The 20,553-nt window shown below is 39.9% G+C and overlaps 2 protein-coding genes across 2 annotated transcripts in view; both read right to left on the reverse strand.

Moving 5' to 3' along the window:
• The window catches only part of MGAM2 (maltase-glucoamylase 2 (putative)), a 115,158-nt gene extending 111,623 nt beyond the window's left edge, over positions 1 to 3,535 (reverse strand). Inside the window, exon 1 of the mRNA XM_031664960.1 lies at positions 2,368 to 3,535. Within this exon, the coding sequence (XP_031520820.1) occupies positions 2,368 to 2,473 (106 nt within the window). The 5' untranslated portion in view covers positions 2,474 to 3,535. The remainder of the gene's footprint in view (positions 1 to 2,367) is intronic.
• A 9,358-nt stretch (positions 3,536 to 12,893) lies between these two features.
• MGAM (maltase-glucoamylase) overlaps positions 12,894 to 20,553 on the reverse strand; it is a 145,584-nt gene continuing 137,924 nt past the window's right edge. Inside the window, 6 exon segments of the mRNA XM_031664961.1 lie at positions 12,894 to 13,823; positions 16,251 to 16,421; positions 17,011 to 17,060; positions 18,805 to 18,893; positions 19,958 to 20,005; positions 20,007 to 20,080. Of these exon segments, the coding sequence (XP_031520821.1) occupies positions 13,746 to 13,823; positions 16,251 to 16,421; positions 17,011 to 17,060; positions 18,805 to 18,893; positions 19,958 to 20,005; positions 20,007 to 20,080 (510 nt within the window). The 3' untranslated portion in view covers positions 12,894 to 13,745.

The raw sequence follows: 20,553 nt of genomic DNA on the forward strand, positions 1-20,553 counted from the left end.
GGTTTAGTGGCCATTTATAGATTTTCTTGGGATAAATGTCTATTTAAATGTTTTACTCATTTAGAAACCTTTTTTTAAAAAAATTTGGATTTGTAGTATTTCTTTATACATCCTAAGAGAATATATTATCTTATATTCCAATGTATTATGTTAGAGTGTATAAAGAAATATATTTGCAAATGATGTATCTGATAAGGGCCTAACATCAGATATGTCATCTGCAGATATGTCCCCTGAATCTGTGGATTGTTGTTCACATTCTTGATAGTTTTCTTCAAAGTGTGCTTCAAAGCACAAAGTTTTTTTCAATTTTGATGAAGTCCAATTTGCCTATTTTTTTCTTTGGTTGCTGTGCTTTGGGTATCGTCTAAGAAGCTGTTGTCTAATCCAAGGTCACAGACATTTTTATTTATGCTTTCTTAGAGTTTTATAGTTTTGGCCCTTATATTTAGGTTTTGGATAAATTTTGAGTTAATGTTTATATATGCTGTCAGGTAGGGACCCAACATTATTTTTTGTTGTTGTTGTTACCAGGGAAGACCTGATTAAATAGCTGGGAAAGTCTTTTTTCTTACTGTTTTTTCTTTAGTCTCTTATATATAGGCACAGCTGCTTAAAGACACCAGATGACTCAGGCTACATATCAGGAAGATATTATTGGCCTCATTGGAAACAAACACCTTCACTCAACATTAGCTATTCTTACTTTAGCCTTTATCAACTTTGTGGAATCTTCTCCTCATAACAACAGCAGAAGTAGGACTGGCTCATGGACTCCATGAACCGTCTGAAATCTAGAATTTCATCAGAATTTGGAGGAAACAGTTACTGTGGGCATTAGCAGGTGTCCTTTAATGCTTTTGTTTTGATTCAAAACAAAGCCCCCAAATATATTCACTATCACTATCTTTATGGCTCTACATTTGTTTGTGTATATATGTATATATTTCAATAAAAATTTGTCTTAAAACTGGTTTCCTGCAATATGCAACAACATGGATGAACCTTGAGTACATTATGCAAAGTGAATTAAGCCAGTCACAAAAGGACAAATACTCTGGGATTCCACTTAAATAAATTATCTAAAATAGTCAAACTCATAGAGGCAAAGAAGAGAATGGTGGTTGTCAGGAGTTAGGGGAAACAGGGATTGCAGAGTTGCTAATCCCCATGTATAACATTTCAGTTATGCAAGATGAATAAGTTCCAGAAATCTGTGTACAACATCGTTTCAATAGATAACAATACTGTCTTATACACTTAAAAATCCAGTAAGAGGGTAGATGTTATGTTAACTGTTCTTACCACAATAAAAACAAATTGATTTTAAAGCCCCCCTTTCAACCCATGGAAATACATCTTCAAAAAAGAAAAAAAAAAAAAACCCAGAGAAAAGTTCAGTATGTAAGACAGTTAAAAGCATAACTACTCTGCATAAATCAGAATGTGGTTTAGGGTGAATGCAAGTGTGAAAATCTAGTTTAATATCAAATAAAAGAAACCAATTATTCATATACACTGGATAGCAATCTTATGAGACTTGTAATCTAAAAAATGTTTTAGAGGAGAGAAGTAGGAATAAGCTCAAAATGGCTTATATCAATGGTTTTCAGATCATCTTTCAAAGTTATAAATAGTCCCTAGAAAGTGTCTTAATGTTTACTGTGGAGAGAGATGAAAAGAGATGGAGCAGGTAGGGTTCTACTATCAGGACAGCTTCTTTCACTGTAGGCTCAATTCACACCTGTAAAGTGAGTTTGTCAAGCAGAACAAAGCCCAAATTCAGCTTTACTGAAAATACATTTTTGAATTACATACATTTTATTATTTAGAGTACAATATGTGCTTGAAAGAGAAGGCATTCTGTTTGATGCTTCTGGGTGTCTGAGAGAGACAGCGAGAGAGACAGACAGACAGAACAGTTTCAAAGGCACCTATGAAGAAACTATAGCTATGTATGTTGGTATAACCAAGCCAACTTAATGTAACCTCTCTGTAACCTTCGTTTCCTTTTCCATAATATAATGGGGCTGGAGGCACTGTTACCTTAACAGTCCTTTCTCATTGAAGGCAGTATGACTTCATGACTCTGGATTGAAGGGCAGGCATCTGGTGAGCCTAATTTTGCATCTTGTTAAAATTGCACCAAATGGGGCTTGGGAGACCCTAAATATCACTATCATTCAGGGTTTCAGTGCAGAAAAAGAACACTTATCTTTTGGAGTTTAACTTAAACTAATTGGGGATGTGAATTTTGAATACCGCAATGTAGTGGCATATTGAAAAGTAAAATAATAAAATAATCTCTTTGGCATTTAGAGGGGACTTCCTTTACCCAGCCTTCCAACCCACAAGCATCTCCTTTACCTGAAGGTTCCTCCGACACAAGAAGCAGCAAGAGGATATCTATGACCGCCACAATTAGGCAGAAGATGATCAGAAGGACTTCCAATACACTGAGCTTCCTTGCCATCTAGATAGACACAGATAATTGGGTTAAAACAAATCACAAAGCCCCACCAATCTAAGAGGATACATAATCATTGTGATTGTGAAATTGTTTGCAAGATGTGGTTGTTTGCAAGATGACCTTGATTATCAGCATCCTCTTTACATAATCTAAAGATTATTTGTTTCCATTTATCAGTGTCCCTAATTAACTCTAGCTTTACATCCAACACCTGTAAAGCCCTTGACTTTTTTGCATGCAGAGGAATTGAGGATTGTCCAAGGAAAAGTATATCAGGCATGAAGAAGTGAAGGGAAAATGTTGTGGAATAACACACAGAAGATAGATGAGGGGCTGAAGTAGCTCACAAAATCCTTTAGATGTCACTTTGATCTTCACATCCACCTAATGTAGTAGACAGGAAGGTATGCTCAGTGAGAGAGAAAATAGCAAAGCTTGAATCTAAGTCTTCCTCTTTCAACTGCCCTGCGGATGATGCTGAAGTCACTGTTTAGGCTGTTTAAACATCACTGACATGCTTAAGGATCTGGTAGCAAAAACATCCTGATGCTCAGGATGAGGCTTGCTGGTATGTTCACACCACACAACTCACAGAAATTTGGTGGATCCCAGTAACCCTGAAGATCATTTACTGACCCAAAATTTAAAATATTTTCTATATTGGAGGATGTACTGAACTGGGAATCAAAGGGCTTGAATTCTTGTCCTGATTTTCTTACTAACAGATGGGCTATTTACCTATTTGGACCTGTATTTCTTCATCCACAAAAATGAGATCAGACACTGGATGTGTTCTCGTTTTTCTGCTCTGATTACAGTAAATCTAACATTATTACATGTCTCGCAGATCCATGACAGCCCTCAGCTGCCATGCCTTCATTGCCATTCCATCTCCATCATCCCCAAACGTTAGCTAGCCCCTGGAATTTATCATCCTCAGAACTGTTCCACTTTTGAAATTGTAAATTCATATGTAAATGAGCAATGTCCTTTTACTATCCCATTGTCTTACTTTATTTTATTTATTTATTTATTTATTTATTTATTTATTTATTTAGAGACAGAGTTTTGCTCTCGTTGCTCAGGCTGGCACAATCTCAACTCACCGCAACCTCTGCCTCCTGGGTTCAAGCGATTCTCCTGCCTCAGCCTCCCGAGTAGCTAGGATTACAGGTGTGTGTCCTGTAATCCCAGCTAATGTCCTGCTAATTTTGTATTTTTAGTAGAGACAAGGTTTCTCCATGTTGGTCAGGCTGGTCTTGAACTCCTGACCTCAGGTGATCTGCCCACCTCTGCCTCCCAAAGTGCTGGGATTACAGACGTGACCCACTACACCCGGCCTGTCTTACTTTATTTTAAAAAAGTATTTTATCACATCAAGGCTACTGTTACCTTTCCATTTCCTTTTAATCTCCTAGCTCTTCCTAGCTGTTAGCCTGAAAAGACCTAGGCCTCAGTGTTGATTATTTCACTTGTCATTGCTCTCATCTTCCTTGTTCCCTATCTGCTAACAGAATCTGCAGGATGAAACTATCCGTCCAAACATCTGCCTCTGTGCTGACACACCTAGCTCAAGGGAGATGCCACTGAGGCTCATAATCTCCTAAATAAACTGGGCCTGCAAGCCAACTGATGGTCTTGACAGTGCCTCTCACTTTTCACAGCAGTAATTTTTATTTTATTTTATTTTATTTTTTTGGAGATGGAGTCTCACCCTGGGAGTGCAGGGGCATGATTTCAACTCACTGTGACCTCCACCTCCCAGGTTCAAGGGATTCTCCTGTCTCAGCTTCCTGAGTAGCTAGGACTACAGGTGCGTGCCACTACGTCTGGCTAATTTTTTGTATTTTTAGTCGAGATGGGGTTTCACCATGTTAGCAAGTCTGATCTCAAATTCCTGACCTCAAATGATCCACCCACCTCGGCCTCCCAAAGTGCTGGGATTACAGGCGTGAGCCACTGTGCCTGGCCTCGTAGCAGTAATTTAAAAAATTGATCCTTCTATCCTTCTTTTCAGGCCTGACTGCTATTACCTACACTCTTATTCTCATACAATATCATTGCTGATATAAAATAGAAAGTAACTATTTTGCAGAAACTACTCCATCTCTCTGCTTCTCAACCCAAGCTTTTCCACAAAAGGTTATTCACATCTAAGTAAATTCTTACTTTTCCCCCTCTATTCTCAGTGAAACAGTTTTTCCTCTTCTTGTGTAAGTATAATCCTTGCATTTATTATCTAGATCTCACAGCTGTTGAATTTCTCAAAAATCTTATTCTGCCAATTATCTCTTCTTTTCTTGCAGAATCAATTTCACTCTCTGAGTATTTTTTCTTCATAAATATACGCCAAATCACCTCAAACTCTGTTAATGACTCTGTGTGCTTCTCCAGGTAACATAATAACTTTTTTTTCCCTTTCATAGCTAATCCTCCAGAACGATAATTCCACACTTTCTATATTCCCTTCTTCATATCATCTTGGCTGTGTTTTCTGCATTCCACTGGAAATGCTCCCACCAAGGTTACCAGTGACATCATAGCTGAATACAATGGACACTGTCTTGACCACTTAACCACTTCCTCCTCCATGAACCTTTCCACCTATGGATTCCTTGATAGGAATCTTGGCTTTCCACCTATATTTCTGTTATCTTCAATATTCTTTGTAGTCCCCTATTTCTTTTCTTCTTCTTCTTTTTTTTTTTTTTTTGAGACGTAGTCTCGCTCTGTTGCCCAGGCTGGATCTCGGCCTGATCTCGCTTGATGGCACGATCTCGGCTCACTACAACCTCTGTCTCCCAGGTTCAAGCGATTTTCCGGCCTCAGGCCCCCGAGTAGCTGGGACCTGCCATCATGCCCTGCAGATTTTTCTATTTTTGTAGAGACGGGGTTTCATCATGTTGGCCAGGATGGTCTTGAACTCCTAACCTCAGGTGATCTGCCTGCCTAGGCCTCCCAAAGTACTGGGATTACAGGCATGAGCCACCACACCCGGCCCTATTTCATTGAATGTTTGATGTCCCCCAAATTCTGATATAGGTTTCTTTTTTAAACTATGCACACTCCTTGAATAATCTCCACCCCTCATGTGACTTTATGTGACATGTGATGGCAATCCAATCTGTATTTCTAGCCCAAGGATTTAGATTCATATATTAAACTGCCTGTTGGATGTCCCACAGATTCAACCAAATTTAACATGTGTAAACCTGAAATCATCTCTCCCCACACTTCAGTCCCAGTTCCTACCAATTTGGTCAAATTATTTGTTCCTCAAATAATTAATAATTTGAGGAATAGAATCACATTAAAAAAAAAAAAACAACCTAGGAATCTTTTTTAATTCCTCTCATTCTGTTAGTTCTCACAGCCATTTACCAGTTCAGTCAGACTACTTTCCCGGTATCTTTGGGTCATTACCCAAGTGACCAGCACAAACAGGGTCATTTGGATCTCCTATGTTCAAGCTTTTAATGGATCTCTGAATAAACCAAAAACCCTTTAGCTTTGTGATCAAAGGTCTTCATGGCACCTCCTAACCCCAGTTGCTCAGCCTCTCCTCTCCCCATATTCCCACCATACTAAATCAGCACTTACGCAGCAACAAGCTGTTAAATATAAGTCAACGGGGACAAAGAATGTTCTCTCTCTTGTTTTTATGTTTATTTTGCATCTCCTCTTACTTTACATTTCCCTGTATCCCTGCTCTTCTCAACTCCTCCCCAATGCCATGACCATTTCTACAAATATTTTATATAGGTATATAGCTTCAATTTTTTATTACGGCAACCTTTAGGTTAATGTGTAATAATTCCATAAAAGAAGCAGTTTAATATTGAAATAGAGGTAAGGAACTAGGATCTATAGGGAATTTGACAACAGGCCTTTAGGAAAAACCCTTAGCCCTTGGAAACTTGAGGTTTGGGATTAAAATTGGGGTTTATTAACTATTCTTTACTAGTTACCTAAATTAATCAGTTGTCTCTCTTTTAGTCTAAATTATTTAAAAGATATACTCTAATCCCCATAAAATATATATTGTATTACTGTATTCTCATAAAATCCCTGCATTGAAGCTGATCAGACAGATATCACGATTTCCATTTTACAGATGAATATTAAGGAATTTTGTCTAGTCACAGTTAGTGGTGGAACTGAGACAAACACTAAGAGCCGCTACTTTTTAAAATAGTACTTGAATACTCTCTCCACAATGTGTCCTAAGCGTCAGAGCTTAAAGACTTAGAGGATCGGTCTCCAATGGTGGAATTTCAGGTAGTGAAAGAAGTATGAAGGACCTACCCTGAGAGAGCTATGGTTATCAAACTTCATTTCTTATACATACAGCCCACAACTCAATACCACAGCAAACGCATTATTCATCAATTGGTCTCTTTCTCCAAGTATTATTTCTCTCTACAGGGAGACTTTTTTCTTTCTAGCCTGTAAAAATCAGCAGCAGGGACCCACTCCACAGCCCCTCAATCCTCCTAAGGGAGCAGGTTCAGCACCTTAGCTCAGGAAGTTCAGGAACGCTGGGAATAACCCTAGGTATTTTCCTGCCTTAGGAGCTATTGCCATTCAGACAGAGGACAGGATGGGGGTTCCGAAAGGTAGAAATTCTTCCCTACTTAGAAACCCTTCCTGCCCAAAGCTGGGAGGAATTCACCTTCCTCCAAATCCATGCCATCTTGAGATAGTTTCCAGAAGGATCCCAACTGTTTCCTCTGTCCTTAATTTCTCCCAGTGAGAGAGGAGGATCTCACACCAGACCTCCCCGAACCTGTCCTCCAAACACTGACAACACACACACAAACACACACACACACACACACACATGCACACACGTCTCTCCTCTCCATCAACTGTCTCATCCTCACTCCTCATCTTTTATGGAAAAGGAAGAAAATATTAAGTCCAGGAGAAAAACATGGGCATCCAGATCACTTAACAGAGCAGCAGACAGAAAATCACACAAAGAGAAAGGGACCCCCCTGCCCTTGTTCAAAGCACTGCTTGCATGGAGAAGTGCACTCACCGCATCACCTTTTTTCTGTGCTGTGTCTCTCCCTCAGCGATTCATAGGAAGCACTGAGCAAAGGTAACCGGGCCGAGGTAACCAGCTTCTGCCACGATTAATTTATTGCCCTATAAAGTTGACAGTAACTGGAGGAGGGGAGTGCATATTCCAATAGATCATAAAAGAACCCTTGCTCTCCATGTGACATAGAATGAAAGCTCCTTTTGTTAATAAAAGGGGAAGGTGGTGTTTTTCCTAATCATTGTCCCTCCTCTGTATCCCTGTTCATATCTGATTACTTTGATTGTCAAGTTATGCTTCCTCATCTGTACATGTAGCCTAAAGGGCTCAAGAGCTAGGGTCTTGTCTATCTTCTTCACTGTTGTATCTCCTGTGCTTAGCACTCTGCCCAATATCTATAGTTCTTTTTAAATGTATAGCTATTTATTTAATAAGTAAGTGAAAGAAGGATTAGCTCTTGGTTCATCACTTTGTTCTTTTCTCCATTTTCATTCCTCAGAGTTCTCTTGGTATAACTCAGCTTTTCATTAATTCAAATGATCCTTTCTACCAATTATTCTAAATAGTGAAGCACCATTAAGGTAGAAATTATGCAAACCTGTCCGGGCGCAGTGGGTCACCTGTAATCCCAGCACTTTAGGAGGCCGAGGCGGGTAGATCACCTGAGGTCAGGAGTTCGAGACCAGCCTGGCCAATGTGGTGAAACCCTGTCTCTACAGCTAGGCGTGATGTGATGGCAGGCGGCTGTAATCCCAGCTACCCAGGAGGCTGAGGCAGGAGAATCACTTGAACTCGGGAGGCGGAGGTTGCAGTGAGCTGAGATTGCCCCATTGCACTCCAGCCTGGACAACAAGAGCAAAGCTCCATTTCAAAAAATAAAAATAAAAAAGAAAGAAAGTATACACACCTAAAGTGGGAAGACGCCTCTAGTGGATATTTGTCATATTCTTTGATGGCTCAGCATCTTTCAAAACTTCTTGCTAAGATGGGGGAGGTGGGGAGGGAGACAAGGGTTGAAACACTATCTACTCACTACCTAGGTGACAGGTTCAATCACACCCCAAACCTCAGCATCCCACACAATATACCCTTGAAACAAACCTGTATATGCGCACCCTGAATCGTAGACCTTGAATCTAAAATAAAAGTTGAAAAAAAATTATAAACAGAGGATCCTTAAAAAGACAAAAAAAACACAAAAAACAAAAAACAAAAACCTCTTACTTAAATCAACTTAAGGAATTTTTCTCTAAATCCTGCCTCCCCAAAGAAACAGCTGGAAATTCTCTTTCACAGCCTCTCTTTCACCCAAGGTAGAGGCAAGTGACTGGAGCTTTGTGAATGAGATATTCCCTTGAGTGACTTACACCCAGAAGAAGGTATAGATAAGGAGGTACCATGTAAAACTCAGGGTGTTGGAAAGATAGCTCGTTTCAGAGGCAGCAGGGACAAGAGACCTAGGGGCATCCTATGCTTCAGTATTTGGGGTTGCAAGCTACCAGATATGTGCTCAGGGCAGTGGCAGTAGAAACCCCTACAGGGTAACCTGGGGTTTGTCCTTAGCCACATGGCCTACAAACCTGACTCTCTAGTCCTACTGGAGTTTCAATGAGTCACCAATATCTTTTTTAAAGTTTTCTTAAGCTAGCTAAAGTGGATTTTTAAATTGACATATGATTTCCAAGTCATAAGATTCACTCTTTTAAAGTATACAATTCAGTGTTTTTTTTTAAATATTACAAAATTCTGAAACTATCACCACTATCTAATTCCAGAATATTTTTGTCACACCCCCAAAAAATAATTAGTAGTCACTCTCCATTCCCATCTCCCCCTGTTTCTGCAGCCACTAACCTACTTTCTGTCCTTATGGATTTGCCTACTGTGAACATTTCATATAAATGCAGTCATACAATATGTGGCCATCTGTGTCTGGCTTCTTTTACTTGGCATAATATTTTCAAAGTTCATCGATGCCATTTCAAGTATCAGTATTTGTTCCTTTCCATGTCTGGATAGTATCCCCTGCATGGATAGACCACATTTGGTTTATCCACGTATCAGTCGATATACATCTAGGTTGTTGATACTTTTTGCCTGTTATGAACAATGCTGCTACGAGCTGGCATGTTTTTTTAAAATTCTGCCTGGAACATACCTAGGAGTGGAATCACAGGTCATGTGATAAGTCTTTAACTTTTTGAAGGACTACAAAACTGCTTTCTAATGTGGCAGCATCATTTTACATCCCCATTCCTGCCAGTAATATATGAGTAATACAGAGGGCTCTTTTGGTGGCACCTAAGAACTGTAAATAACAGTGTTCATAGTAGTGAATCCTTTGTGTTTGCTTCAAATGCTCAGTATATGGAAAAGCACACATATGCACGCGTGCACACACACACACACACACACAGAGAGAGAGAGAGAGAGAGAGAGAGACTAGGTTTCTGCATTTATGAACTCCTGGAATGACATATTCCGCTTTTCATTTGCCCCAGTACAAGGTGGCCTTTGTTAGAGGGGAAACATACCAAGATCTCATTTCCAATTGGGAAGACATCCTGGCAAGATCAAGAAGGGAGATTTATTGTTACATAAGATCTTTCCATTCTTTGTGTGATATTTTACCTTTAACTCCCCACATGCCGTGCACATTTGTGACTTCTTTTATGTAATAGTGGTAACCAACAATCCCAGCTAATCTATAACCTGTTTCCTAAAGTGCAGAAAATAGCTACCTTCACCATCCCTTCTTGCTAACTAACTGGAAGATATTGGATCACCACACTGGTGTTGACCAACGAGAAAATAACAGAGCCGGCCGGGCGCGGTGGCTCAAGCCTGTAATCCCAGCACTTTGGGAGGCCGAGACGGGCGGATCATGAGGTCAGGAGATCGAGACCATCCTGGCTAACACGGTGAAACCCCGTCTCTACTAAAAAAAAAATACAAAAAGCTAGCTGGGCGAGGTGGCGGGCGCCTGTAGTCCCAGCTACTCGGGAGGCTGAGGCAGGAGAATGGCGTAAACCCGGGAGGCGGAGCTGGCAATGAGCTGAGATCTGGCCACTGTACTCCAGCCTGGGTGACAGAGCGAGACTCCGTCTCAAAAAAAAAAAAAAAAAGAAAAGAAAATAACAGAGTCACTTTGAAGGGTAGAGACAGGCACGTGACCCGACATCTTCCAGTTGTCTATCGGTAACAAGGCACAGTAAAGTTAGCTCTTGGTGAAACTCAAACAGTTGTCAAAGCAAGCTGCTGGTTGGAATCATCACATCAGAAACTTGTAATATGAGTCACCCCTAAGTTCCAGAACACCATTCTCCAAGGCCAGGTGCAAAACTCTCAATGACTCTGCTGCTATGATAAGAACAAAGAAATATTGTTGGGATCTTGACGATATCTGCCACGGCCAACAAAACCTTATCTTTGTAGGTATATATGACATTTAATGTTATAACATTAATAAGAAAGGAATAGATGTCTTCCTATTTAAGTGAAAGAGTTTGAGAGTATTATTTTTTATTTTGGCACACCTATGAAGAAAGAAAGTAAAATTATGTGATCTGAAGAACAGAGCAGATGTGGAAAAGGAAGGCCCCCAGCATCTTCCTGAATAGCTGGCCAGGAGTTGTAAGCATAGGTCCATGTTGTAGGGGCTGCTCTGGGATGGCCACAAATGGATATGGTTCCATGAGAGGTGGTTCTCAGAGTGTGGTCTGAGGAACAACCTCTGCGGGTGTTATTGAGCAAAAGGGCTCGCTCACCAATGTGCTAGAAGCCAATACTCTGACAGAGGGTTTTGAAGAAAAGGTTTTTATTGCAAGTTGACTCACAGGAGACAGGAGTCCAGCTCAAACCTGTCTTCCTGTGCTAGCTTTAAGGAAGTATTTTTATCAGAAAAGGCTTAGGGGATGGATGCTGGGATTAGCAGGTGATTGGTGAAAGAAAGGGGAGATCTAGAAAGTCCTCAGGCATGCACAGTTATCTCTTGAGGCCTCATCATGGGTCCTATGTGCAAATCTGGGAGGGAGTTAGTATGAAACTGTGGTGGAAATTCAGGCTGTGACATCAGCAAGCTCTCTCTGCATTAACTCCGGCAAGCCATATTGGTTCCAACCGATACCTCTTTTTCATACATTTCTGGCTGAAATTTAGCATTTTGTTAGGTTATGAATGTAGACAACAGAGCACAGTAGTTTTCACAGAGCATGAGTTTGTCAAAAATGGAATCACAGCTCTTTCCACATTACATTATGAGATTTTAGTGGATATCTCAAAATATTGTTGATGTTGATCATTACATTGAAATTATGGCATTGTTACTTCCACTGTTGGATCTTTCCATTTAATTTGATAATGAAAAAAACACATCTCATGGGTTACGATATCAATTTCTCTTTAATGTTTGGGTAAGTATCTTGTAATGTAAGTTTTCTTTGAAATAGCATGCATTTTGCTTGATGCATTTAAAAACAATGTTGTGAGGAGGAATTCTGTAGGTTTCACTAGGCTGTCAGTGGGGTCCCTGACACTTCACATGCTCCAAAACCCCACTGGCCTCATTAGGGCCTTGGCCGTCAGATTTACGTAGTCAGAATGCCTCTCCTTAAGCACTTTGTGGCAGCCAGTGCCAAATTCCACCAATAGATCCTTGATGGTAACATTAAATATTTCTTAAATATCAAGTAAATAATGTTTTCATCATTGTGACCTTCCTGAGTTTGTTAGAGTTGACAAGTTTCCCACCTTTGACCAAAGGATTCCCATGGCCGGTTTTCCGTATTTCACCAGTTTTCTAGTTAGCTCAGGCCCTCATCCAAACGCCCCTTATTGTGATAATCACATGATTTAACAATATTGTTTGTCTCTAGCCTTACGCAGGCGCTGACACATGAGTGTGCAGGGAGAATGAATGACTTCCTGGTCGTAAGAAAAGAAGAAAACACGGGGAAGTAGACTCCCTCATTCCAAACACATTCATTTTCAACTCATTTTCAGGTAACATCAAAAGTTAATATTCCTGTTGAACATTAATATATAATTTCCTTATCTCAAATTTTAACCCTATAGAATTTTAAGCAAGAGTGTTGCAACCCCTATTTTTATCGGAGTTGGTATTTTCCTAAATTTAGCAATTGCTATGATGATTAAAATAGTAATCAATAGACCCTTCCACAAACCTACATCTTATAAAAGACTCCTTGCAGAGATGTAAGAAAAAGACAATTATAAAGGTTATCATCCTATTGGTGGATTTGGCTGCAGGTTCTGTGATGCCAAAGAGAACCAGAAAGACAAACTCATAAGAGTTTGTTAAACAACAACCTTAACCCCAAACAGAGATTACTCATGTTCAAAATAGCACAAAATTCAAAATTACTTGCACATTCACTTGTTTTATTTTTATCTGGCATATAAATTGCATATTTTTATGTGAAATGTGGTTATATACATTAGAAATAAGATTTACACACTTCAAAGCACACCACTGCAAAAATAAATTATTTTTAACCTCCAAACTCTCTTTTCAGCTTTGCCTGCTCAGATCTCAGTCTCACCACTAGCCCTTTATGCTAAAGATTTCTGAAGACCCTCTTCTCTCAGGTGAGTTGACTCTTCCTTTTTCCTCCCCATAAGGCTGTTGATAATTTTACATTATGTTCTTACTATGATCACTTTTACTATCATCTTCTGTTTCCTCTGATCTTTCCTTGTGTTTGCCTTTTCTTTGCTTATCATGCTCCCCCTACCTATAACCAATTAGGTGTATTATTCCCCCTGCTGCCTATAATCAACTAGCAGATGTTCTTTCTGGATACTTTCTTGAGATGCTGATTAGCTTCAAGACCTGGAACTGTCACGGAAAGCTTTTTCTTGTGTGTTTAACAAGAGAATGGGGTCCATTCCATGATTACACACATGGACATACACACACTTCATCATGGACCAGGTTCATCTTCAGTCAATGTCATATGATGAACAATCACTACCATACTAACCACATAGAGACATTCAGGTAATGCATAGATTTTCCACACATCCCTAACTGCCCATCCCACAGGGCTAAGATTTAACCTTTAGGGTTCACACACAAAACATGTAACAAAATTAACAAAAATATTTCACCAACAGTGGGTATGAACCAATTAGCAACACACAATAATTTTTATGAGCATGAAGTATAAGTCGTTTCAAAGTCGTTCATAGTTAGAATCTTGCTCTAAAAATTCACGGAGTGCTTCTCCATGTCAATGAAGTAAAATTATGTACACTGATGTTTCTGTCAGTCACATTGATGCTTAATACCTGTTAGGAACCAAAGGAAAAGAATTGGGCATCTGGTATTGAAATTTACTGCATGCAAATAAATTAGTGTAAGTATACAGTCCAAATAACCCCCTAATACTTCTATATTGTATTGTCTAGTTAAAAGATTGCCCTCAAAGTTTCAGATGAGAAAAGTGTTTTCTAATTTTTTAGAGTACAAAGAATATTCAATGGCAGAGATGGGCCTTTAACTAATTCAAGATTTATTTAAATTATGTTTTAATATTTTATGTTTACCATTCAAAATATTAAATGGTAGAGATAGGCCGGGTGTGGTGGCTCACACCGGTAATCCCAGCACTCTGGGAGGCCCAGGCATTTGGATCATTTGAGGTCAGGAGTTTGAGACCAGCTTGGCCAACATGGTGAAACCCCGGCTCTACTAAAAATACAAAAGTTAGCCAGGCGTGGTGGTGGGTGCTTGTAATGAGGCAGGAGAATCACTTGAACCTGGGAGGTGGAGACGGCAGTGAGCTAAGATTGCACCACTGTACTTCAGCCTGGGCAATAGAGTGAGACTCAGTGTAAAAACAAAAAACAAACAAACAAACAAAAAAAGTTCAATATGCAACCACTGAAGAGAAACAACTGCACAAACTGGAGAGAACGCCCTCTTTTCCATTCTACGGAGGTGCTGATTTTTCTTGGCACCACCCTTCTGTTTCATTCTTCTCCTATTCCTCTATCCACCCCAGTGTTTGCCCAGCAAGAGTCCACTATTCCTGCTTCTTCCTAGGCAGATGCTGTCAAGAAGGTTTCACTGCGTGTGCCCTCATCAACTTGCATATCTGTCCATGAGCTGGTCAGCAGTAGGATTGGGCAAAGTCCTTTAAGGCATAGTTGGGGAAGTTGTTGACAAGAAAACCACAAGTATGAGGAAATAAATGTAAAGAATGCAAAACTGAAAGAAAACTTTTGTTTCAGGTTTAATCATCAGGAAGGATTATGAAAGAAAAAAGGTTCAGGAAAAAAATAATAAGTAAACACACAAGGAAGAAAGTTTCATTTACCATCGGGATGATAAGTGTCAGGACCACTACACTGCATTAATCCCAAGGTAGAGATTTTTCATGCGACCAGAGTGTGTCTTGTAATCGATAACCATAGAATACTGTGAGCCAGGCAGCACTCATGGCATAATCATTATTGTCTGTGCCCGTGTAAGCTTCATTGCTATTACTGTGTTATGAATGTATGGACTGAAAACATTTAAGGATTATTATAGGAAGGAATAGTTAGTAAGATCAAGAAAGCACTAGGATAAAAATGTACATAAAGTGTGTCAGTGGCTCAGGAAAACACTTCATAGACACTAGTGGAAGGATTTTTATAAAGTGCTGAATCACCAACGCCTTTTGCAGTACAGAGGAAATATCTTACTAACACAGATTTTTCTTCAAAATAATAATAAATACAATAAACCATTTAAATAATAAAATAAAACAGTTTAACACAAATTTAAATAGTACAATTTAAATATGATACAAATTGGTTAAGCTATTTCTGGTGCTTCTTCACATTTAGGGTCTACTTCTTCTAAATTACTTTGAGGCAGAATCAGCAACGTGTCTCCACTCAACACTTTCCTCCATATTATCATCTACAATATTGAAACATATAGCTAAAAATTTATGTCTAAAGAAGTTTCAACAACTTTCTATAAGTTTATTATAAAAATTTGAGGCTGGGCGCAGTGGCTCACACCTGTAATCACAGCACTTTGGGAGGCCGAGGCAGGCGGGTCACAAGGTCAGGAGATCGAGACCATCCTGGCTAACACGGTGAAAACCTGTTTCTACTAAAAATTCAAAAAATTAGCCAGGTGTGGTAGTGGGCGCCTGTAGTCCCAGCTACTTGGGAGGCTGAGGCAAGAGAATGGTGTGAACCTGGGAGGCAGAGCTTGCAGTGAGCTGAGGTCATGCCACTGCAATCCAGCCTGGGCAACAGAGCGAGACTCCGTCTTAAAAAAAAAAAAAAAAAAAAAATGAGTGATAAGGAAGCATTCTATATCATAGTTTTGTCATCCTTTTTTCTTTCTTTGTGGCACATGAAATAATGAAGCATATTTGATATATTTGGTATCATATTTGATAAAATATGATAGTTCAACCTATTTGGAAAGTTGATCTCTGAGGCAGAGGTGAGGGAGCCAAGACAAAGTTTTACATAGGTTTGCAGACAAGAAGACAAACATGGAAAGTAAGAATCCAGGCCATGCATTCCAAATGGTGATAAACCATGATTTTTCATTCATCTCCATGTGGTCCATTCCTAACACACTGAAAACTCAGGGATTCCCAGAGGGCCTGGTAGGAGAGGGAATCATTTGGAAGGCAAGCAGTCAGGCACTGCACTAGGCATATTAAGGGTGGAAAATACCATTCACATTTTTCACCAGTCACAAACCTGTGTCGTGGGGTCATTGTTGAAGGAGGGTGTTATGGCCATGCCGCTCACAGATATGCTGACACTGGTAATGGGGACACTGCCCACTCCCCAGATTTCAATGTAGCCCAGTTTCAAAGGATTTGTATCAGTGATGTAATTGTTGAAAATTATATGGCTTTGCATCGTATTCTGTCGAATTGGAGATTAAAAAAAAAGATAATAGCAGAATTAGTTCAAATTTTTTCTAACCTCTTTTTAGGCACAAATGTAGATCATAAAGTAAGACAATTTCAGAGTCACCATCTTGTGTCTTTGGATCACGGAAACCATGATTTCATCACTCTGTCTCCTATTGCCAAGTCCCATCCACTTTGCATTGACAAGTAGCTGCAGGGTCGTTTGCACTGCCCTGAACTCTATAGGAGACAAAAGTCTCAACTGTCAAGATACTTATATTCTACAGGTGGAGGAATCACAAAATGTGCCGACCATTCCAAGGTAACTTAGGAACAAGGGCTAGATAACAGAAACAGCCCATCCATCTGTAACATGGTAAACTGGAATCATGATCATTACTGATGAGAGGAGGATAGGTTTAATTGCAGAAAGCCTCCTGGGAGCATAGTAAATTTCCACCAGAAGTCTAGAGAAGTAGAAGAATGTGAATTAGCAAGATGAGCAATGAAGAATTTCTAGGTGGTATTTTACGCCCTTATGATATTCAGCATCCTCCTAAGCCAGTGGAATCTTATTCTCACTTCATATCAGTCACACTCACCTGGCTGGCAGAAAAGTTGGCCAAGTAATAGAGTCCTTTCCCATAGGTATCTGCAAACAGACAACAAGATAAACATGGCCTGGGCCTGTGCTGTAGAACTCTATGCTATAGAATATGTAAATACTCTTCTAATTTTCTACTTGTCTTGGAGAAGTAGACTTCCAAGTTACTTGTTGAGAGAGTAAGGCTTATCTTCATTTTTATTTTCTGTCTTTTGAGTGTTCTATTTTAAAATGTAAGTCCTCTTTATGGAGACTAATCAAACCCTGCACCCATACTCAGTTTGCACAAAATGTTTGAAATGAATGTGTATAGATGCATCTGTGTGACAGAGTCACTTCATATAACACAGTTTCCTGACACCATTTTTAAGTCACTTCTCTTCCTTGTGGTCTACTATTCCCAGCATCTTCCTAATCAGCGCAGAATTTCCAGGTTTCTTTTGCTGTGTGTACACATGTCTGCACACACGTTTATATGCACATACATACATAAACACCGACACTGGTGTCTTGGTGGGTTTATCTTGAGGTATTAGGCAAACTTAAAAATGTGATCTCCAGAGAACAAAGATGATCAAAGAAAAGGCTTCTTTGTCCTTTATCCTAAATGTGTGCCACAGGCCCAGGAAGAATATGGAGTTCAGCACAGCCAGTGAAGGGGAACTAGTCAACAGCTTGGTTTCAAGTATTCCCATCCTACACCCTGCCCTCGTGGCTGTCACACTCTTCCCTGTGTGCTGGCCCCTTTCTTTTTCTTTCTTTTTTTTTTTTTTTTTTTCCTGAGATGGAGCCTCACTCTTGTTGCCCAGGCTGGAGTGCAATGGTGCCATCTCGGCTCACTGCAACCTCTACCTCCCAGGTACAAGCAATTCTCCTACCTCAGCCTCCCTAGTAGCTGGGATTACAGGCATGTGCCACCACACCCGGCTAATTTTTTCGTATTTTTAGTAGAAACGGGGTTTCTCCATGTTGGTGAGGCTGGTCTCGAACTCCCGAACTCAGGTGATCTGGCCGCCTCGGCCTCCCAAAGTGCTGGGATTACAGGTATGAGCCACTGAGCCTGGTCGTGCTGGCCCCTTTCTAAATGACTCACCACTCAGTCAGTTGCCACTGGCTATCCCTTACAACTGTGCTAAGAGAGTAGTCACTAGTAAAATGTAACTGTTTAAACTTAAGCTTGTTAAGATTGAACAAAATTAAAAATTCAATTCTTCAGATGCACTTGTCACACATTTCAAGTGCTCGATAGCCACATATGCCTAGTAGATACAATATTGAACAGCAGAAGATATAGAACATTGTCATCACTGCAGAAAGTTCTGTTGGACAGCACTTGTCTAGAAATAGCTAATAATTTCTTGAGCAATCCTCCTGAGAGTTTACCAATTCCTATAAACTCCTAATAGAAAATATCCCATAAAAAATACAATTGATAGAAGTATTACCCCTCTTACTGGGACAGTAAACCATGTAATTAGGCAATGTGTCCTTGACCATAACCTCTGAAATTTTATCTCAGCTGGCTACAGGTAAACTTTCCCCATGGCTCCCATATCGCTACCTTCTACAGTAGATTACAACAGTTGCATAATGGGAGGTGATTCAGAACTGAGCTTCATTTACATGAGGAATAAAGATCATGTCCAATGTGGATTATACACTTGAATTAACAAGTGATTATATTTTAAAATGCAAAACTGTTTTAACAGGGAAAAGGTGAAAGCAGGCCTGTAAGATAATCCAGGAATGTAGTCAGTGCCATCAGCATGAATCCCAGGTGACCCCTACTCACCAATGCTTTGCCCATCATCCCAGAAGAGCCAGCCCTCAGCAGTTCCCTCATCATCCAAGGCAGTTTTGAAGCCCATGAACTTCTGGCGGCTGCAGTGAGGTAGGAGAGAAGCATAAGCTAAAAGCAAAGCCACAGCCACACACCAAGAGTTTATATACAAACATAAAGCAGCAAAGGGAAGTGCTTTGGGGGATAAAGACTGCATACTAGAATTCAAGAGACTTGTGACTTAGTTCTAATTCTGTCTCCATCTGGCTATATGACTTCATATCATGAACACATGAATTAGTGAATGAATCAAGAGGATTCTCCTTTAAGGCTCTTAAAGTAATGACAACCAAACCAACTGGGTTCTTTCTTTACCTTTTGAGAGGAAAATCCTGATGCTGAAATCTTTCTGTTTTCGTGACCTAATATCCAAAACATGTAGAGGGAGTTCTACTTTCAAATGTCTTAAGTCCTTCATTTTTCTTTAAATCTTTGGAATCAAATGAATAGGGAGTCTAAGAATTTTAGTATTGATACCAGAGAGATGTGAATTTTAGTCCACGTTCATGTACTTACTAGCTGTGTGACTCTGAGCAAATCACTTAGCCTTTTTGCTCATCTATGAAATAAATGGTGGTAACACTACTAACCTCACAGAATTTATGTTTTCCTTTTGCTAAGAAAAAATACATAATTTCCACATGGAAATGCCCATATTCATATAGCTCTAGTTACAGGGCAAGTATTCACTGGATGTTACTTATGGTTAATTTATACATAGACTTTGATCTAGAATTTTAACATCTTGTAGAGGAATAAACAATTTTTCAGCAATAGTTTTCTTAGGAAAGCTTCAATTAGATCCAATAGTATACTAAAACTATTATGAATCATGGCTGCTCCTATTTTGACTTCCATTTCAATCGTGAGATTGAAAGATGACACTCTTAGACCTATCATCTCACTCCCTTAGACATAAAAGAGCTGTTAATAATTAGTCGAAGAGGGTAGAGTCTGAAAAAGGTTAAAGTACAAACAAGCACAAAGAAAAACAAGTGTTGAGTAAAATTGCATGTGGGCTTGAGAGTGATGCTTACGTTTTGGTGGACTTCATTACAGATTGTTGAGCTAACTGACATGTAGGAAGCCTGGGTCCATCATTCACCTTAAGTGGGTGTTCAGTGCAGGCTCTTGCCAGGGCAGGATGTAGCCCACGGACATGAAGATTAATGTGGTCAAGAGGGGCTGGCAAGGTCTTCCACTCTCCTCTTGCATTAATATCCACACCCTGTGGGCAGAAGAAGGTAAGAGATGAAGAAGGAGAAAACAGGCCCCTCCCTGAACAATGCATCCTGCCAGACATCTCATCCTCCCTCACAGACATGCCTCATCACCTATCACCTGCATTTATCCATTCTGCGTTCACCCAGTGCTGCATGAAATCTCACAAGGCTGCTATCATATCTTGTTAGGGTCTATGCCTTTGCTTCCACCGTACAAACTACATTTGCCTGATGTGTGACAGAAAGAGGTGCTACTCTCTCACCTGAATCAGAAACCTAACCTAAGGGACCATCCTTCCATCCTACATGTTGTCAACTAGAGCAGGGCTTTTCAGTCTCAGCACTATTGAGATTTGGGGCCAGACACTTCTCTGGTGATGGGGCTATCTGCGCCTTTTGATATTCAGCAGAATCCTCAGATGTCAACAGCATCTCCTCCTCACCCCCACCCTGTTGTGACAACAAAAAATATCTCTAG

This window comes from Papio anubis, chromosome 4, assembly GCF_008728515.1.
Source record: "Papio anubis isolate 15944 chromosome 4, Panubis1.0, whole genome shotgun sequence".
NCBI lineage: Eukaryota > Metazoa > Chordata > Mammalia > Primates > Cercopithecidae > Papio > Papio anubis.